Source organism: Epinephelus lanceolatus, chromosome 14 (assembly GCF_041903045.1).
Source record: "Epinephelus lanceolatus isolate andai-2023 chromosome 14, ASM4190304v1, whole genome shotgun sequence".
In the NCBI taxonomy this organism is placed as follows: Eukaryota; Metazoa; Chordata; class Actinopteri; order Perciformes; family Serranidae; genus Epinephelus; species Epinephelus lanceolatus.
In genome coordinates this window covers 33,852,543-33,857,678 of record NC_135747.1, presented here as the reverse complement: position 1 = coordinate 33,857,678, position 5,136 = coordinate 33,852,543, and the positions used below count along the sequence as shown (strand labels likewise).

The following is a 5,136-nucleotide window of genomic DNA, read 5'->3' as shown; positions in this document are numbered from 1 at the left end:
ATCTTGTGCCATTAAAGGTTGAGAAATTATTTTTAGGAGACTTAATTAACTAATTCACCACCACAAAGTCCCCATAATTCCTGATGGATGTCAATAATTAATTTTTAAAATAGTGATGCATAGGATGTGACAGGAGCTGAGGAGGAGAGTCTGCAGTGTGCTTGTGTGTCTCATTGTGAATCCTGTGCAGCAGTGAAAGTGTGGGAATGTCTAATGAAGCAAGTGGTGGCACAGACACAAACCTCCTGATTTAAAATGCCACTTTAACCGCCTTCATTACCATAATCTTATTTAACGGGAATAAACACGCGCACGCAACGGACAGAGGACGGAGAACACACGGATACAACAGCGGTGTGTGTGTGTGTGTGTGTGTGTGTGTGTGTGTGTGTGTGTGTGTGTGTGTGTGTGTGTGTAACGACCTTGATTTTGTGAACGATTTGATACCTGACTGACGGTTACGGTGAAATATTCGTTTCTGATTGGCTGGTAGGTAACCGTTACAATCCAGTGTGACCTGCTCAAACATAGTTCCGGTCAACTGATAAACCAGATCAGTGCGCAAGGTATGTCACACTGCAGGTAACCACGGCAACAGCACAAAGTCCTAACTGTGCAAACTAACAGGAACTAACTAACCAGAGATGAACAGACTCAATATAAATAAATAAATAAGATTTTCAACACATTCACATTTTTTAGAACATTTTTAATTGAACATTTATTTTCTATTTACATATCTTAATGAATCTAATTATAAAATTATGAATGTATGATTATATTTATTTAAAGAATATAAAAAATATATAAATTATACATAAAATATAGGCTAGAATATATATTAGTTAGTTTTATTACTGTGTGTTTTGAAACATTTTCTAGTAACAAAATTGCCGATTTTTCAACATTAAAACCCACCTTTAAATTTATTCTTCAATATTTCATTTATTGATTGATTTAATTTTTTTTTTTTAAATTTAATTCTTTTATTTATTTATTTTTATTGTGTTATGCAGTGGCAACAGAACAAGTGAAGACAAGTACAGGGACATGCAGCCAAAATGTACTGCATAAACTAAGACAAACAATAAAAAAGAAACGCCACAAAATAAACTATCAAAACAAAACAAGAAATACAACACGAGTTTTAATTGGTGGAAACGCAGCAACTTATTGTTCAGCAACTTTATTTAATTCTACAGCCACAGAGTTATATCAGACCTTTCTTCTTCTTCTTCTTCTTCTTCTTCTAATTATTATTATTATTATTATTATTATTATTATTATTATTATTATTATTTTGAATTAATGTCTAAACACGTATGGGATATTTCGAGCCCAGTCTTATAATAACAAATCAACTTGTACAGGCAATTAGCGCTGATTGCGTTTGACTGCACAATATTTGGGGACAATGCTGCTGTCAGCTTCACTTACAGTCCGGGAGCAAATCACCGGTTTGGGCCCTTCTGTCAGGCAGGCAGGGGCCGTCTGAGCGCCACCAGCAGCAGCAGCAGCAGCAGCAGCAGGCCGCTATCCTGTCCTATCGCTCACTGCAGACTAATTGAAATGTTACGGATCATAACCGTTAGAAACAATTTTGCACACTTCATTAATTAACGTTAAAGATGCACTTTAACGGCAGCTGCTGGCCGACAGCGGGAAACAACGGACCATATTAACACCGAAACCGCAAGCAGGAAACATATTGAGCTGCTTATTAGGTTTCGACCCGTTATTACTGTTCATTTGGAGGGAGAGAGGTGATTTTATGGTCCGATAGGCCCACAGATCCGACGGTTTAATATGAAAAAATACAAATTAAAAAAGGAATTTTCAAACAAAATAATTGTGCAAACTTTTTAGGCTGCAGATTATGAAAAAATACAATTTTATTTTTATTTATTTAGACATTAAGTTATGTTTTTTTGCACAAAACGAATTAAAAAAGAGATCTGATTAATTTATTTTGACTTTTCCTGGACCCTGTTTAACACAGACACATTATTATTTATTTATAAGAAGCTAAATATTATCTGCCATCCACACGCGGGCCAACATTTTCACAAGAAGGGGCCATATGTAGGAGGGAGTGTGTCTGATTTCACTTAATGCTGTGTGTTGGTAATTACATCAGGCTGGAGGACCCTCCGTCACCCTCCTCCCCCTCCTCCTCCTCCTCCTCCTCCTCTTCCCCACCTCCCTCCTGTCCTCCCCTGCACGGAGCTGATTGGTCGCAGGGAGGCAGCCGGGACAGAAACTGCGTTGTCCTGGTGACCCGGCCTCTGTGCGCTCCAGCCAGCTATAAAACCCCGCGGTCGCACGCAGGCGTGCCAAATGGGCTGTCAGATGCGATTTGGAGTAACAAGTGGATTTGACGTGCAGGTTTTCTCACCATCGCGCTTGGAAACACTCCTGGTACGTGTCTGGTTATTTGTTTTTAGGCATTCTGATGGACAGTTACTGTCCGGGTGTTTATGACTGTTCTCACTCTGCTTTATTTATGTCGAGTCAGCAGCAAGCAGAGATGCAGTGTAGGAAAGATATGACCTCTAATCGGATGATTACATGTGAATGTAAAGATAAAAGAAAAAAGCAAATGTGCAAAAATGTAAGTCGTGTTTAAAAATTAAAGTGCTGCGTTCAGGGTACGTTTACTGCTTTAGGCTGTTTAATGACAAGTCAAATTGTATCCTCTACTATAAGTTATCAATTAAGCTGATAAAATTGCCATATTTTTTTTTTTATCAGCAGTCGTTGTGAGCTTCAAAAACTTGATATGATCTCCAGTGGTGGTGGGATGAGATGTGGATTTTTTTGGAGTTCGGTAAATTAACTCAAAGTTTCCTCTCCTCAGATCACAGTGCTGGACTAAAGACCATGGACTCAGACACAAGCCGCGTTTCAAGCAGACCTTCATCCCCCGAAGTGGACGACATCTTCCTCTCCACCCTGAAAAAGTCCGTGCACGGCTTCTCCGGCACCGTGTCCTCCACACAGAGTGACTCCCCGTCAGAGATCCCCGGCCTGCGCGGCCTCTCCGCCGCCGACGAGGACGCACTCGCCCTCCGGCTCTCCAAGAAAGACCGCAAACTCCTGTCAGAGAACGAGCTGCAGACCATCCGCCTCAAGATCAACAGCCGGGAGAGGAAAAGGATGCACGACCTCAACGTGGCCATGGACGGGCTCCGCGAGGTCATGCCCTACGCGCACGGACCGTCGGTGCGCAAACTCTCCAAAATCGCCACCCTGCTGCTGGCTAGAAACTACATCCTGATGCTGAGCAACTCTCTGGAGGAGATGAAGCGGCTGGTGAGCGAGATCTACGGCAGCAGCGGGCACCACGGCGGCTTCCACCCGGCAGCCTGTGGGACTATGACACACGCGGGGCCCGTGCCGGGACACCCTGCTGCTTCCCACGCTTCACACCCGGCGGTGCACCACCCGCTCCTCCCACCGGCCGTCTCCACCGCCTCCCTGTCCGCGCCCAGCATCTCCGCCGTCACTTCGGTCAGACCCCATCACGGACTCCTCAAAGCGCCCGCTGCCGGCGCAGGGCCGCTGGGCAGCAGTTTCCAGCACTGGGGCGTTGGCACCGGGATGCCTTGTCCGTGCAGCATGTGCCAAGTCCCGCCTCCGCATGTGACCAGCATGAGCGCCGTCACCATGCCGAGGCTGGCCGGCGACTCCAAGTGACTCCAAATTATCTGGAGACGAACTTTTGGGCTTGTGACAGACTCTCCAACATTATTCCTCTTTTTATTTATCTTTGTCGCTGAATCCGTTGAATACGGAGCCAGAACAATACACTCATTTTCCTTTCCTTGGACTTTGGGGTTTTTGCAACTAACTTAGTGTTTTATGGTAATTAACCTCAACTGTAACAGAGCTCCTAAAGCACAACAGCTTATCACTGGAAACCTTTGATGGCCCAGACATGTGTGTGTGTGTGTGTGTCTCTGCAGTTATTTAAAGATCACATTGAACCCTTGAGTGGGCCTGCAGGAGCAAAGGTCACAAATCAAACCACGAATATAGAGTGTAAATATGTAGATGAATTATTCTGTTTAAATAGTCGGAGATATCATATATTAGAGTCTTGTTAATGTGCGGGAAGACTCCCACACCCCTCACATGTTGCACCTGCTTTATTCTATCCGTCTTATTCAATGCTTCTGTCCTTATTTTCTCCCCAGTAGGCTGTCACCATCTTTCTGTCAAACAACGACCACTTGTTTATTTTTTTAATAAAAAAAAATGAAAATGATATTTATTTACTTATTTTGGACGGGAATTTCAGATGAATCTGATTATGTTGGGGGTTGAAATGTAAAATAAAGACAATTAATTGAAAAGGAAAGAAAGTCTTTGGTGATGTTTTTTTGTTATCTTTGCGTAAGTTAAGGATGAACTTGGCACCAAGAGGCCGACAAGCACATTAACACTGAACACCAACAGTATTACAGACACACACAATATACTTTAAACATCAGACTGCTCTTTTTTGTACATTTTGAGTCAGAAATATGATTCATTTTAGGCTTTAAAAATATTGAATAAAGCAAAATTTTTCATATCTATTACAATTTTGAAACACTTAGGCTATAAAATAGGTCATGGAATAAAACATGCAGAAAAGTCCATCTCTTTTTTTAACCTTAAAAAGCACACAGTAGTCTTCATTAAGCATTCATAAACTCACAGTTTATTCAAATAAAAATGAAAAAAGCTTCAGAATTCTTTGCTAAATTAGATTATTCTGTGATTTTGACATATTTAACTGAAATGAACTCCTTACAGCGTCTGTCCAGATGTAAAAATATAGGCATTTGGCTCTTCCGAGAATCTTTTTTACTTTTTTAGAAACTTTAATCTTAACATAAATATTAGTCCAATGTAAAATGCATGATGTCCATCTAATGTAAACAACTATAACTTCAATAAAAATAATAATTGAGTTGGAAAATTCACGTTTTTCTTGGATTCAATTGATAAAATAAATATTACAATAGTATTTTATGCCACAGGAGCCTTTGAGCCATCATTAATGACACTTGTTTCTGATGGATGATATTCAGATCACAGTAGAATCAGTGTTAAATTTAAACACAAACCAAACCGTGGTGACTTTTTACG

General features: G+C 41.1%; 1 protein-coding gene across 2 annotated transcripts; it reads left to right on the top strand.

Moving 5' to 3' along the window:
• Positions 1–2,280: 2,280 nt before the first annotated feature.
• On the top strand, positions 2,281–4,379 carry olig2 (oligodendrocyte lineage transcription factor 2). Of its 2 annotated transcripts, none has more exons than XM_033617035.2 (2): positions 2,281–2,418; positions 2,858–4,377. In XM_033617035.2, the coding sequence occupies exon 2, from the start codon at positions 2,881–2,883 to the stop codon at positions 3,694–3,696; it is 816 nt and encodes a 271-aa protein (XP_033472926.2). In that variant the 5' UTR covers positions 2,281–2,418; positions 2,858–2,880; the 3' UTR covers positions 3,697–4,377. The 2 variants fall into 2 exon arrangements, with proteins under 2 accessions (XP_033472926.2, XP_078030772.1); XM_078174646.1 differs by having other exon boundaries at positions 2,323–2,422; positions 2,858–4,379.
• Positions 4,380–5,136: the final 757 nt, after the last annotated feature.

Bases quoted from the DNA above. Each gene is read 5' to 3' on its own strand.
- olig2 (XM_078174646.1), top strand. From the start codon at position 2,338: ATGGGCTGTCAGATGCGATTTGGAGTAACAAGTGGATTTGACGTGCAG. The intron at 2,423-2,857 runs GTGTCTGGTTAT...TCCTCTCCTCAG, and splicing joins CTTGGAAACACTCCTGGTAC to ATCACAGTGCTGGACTAAAG.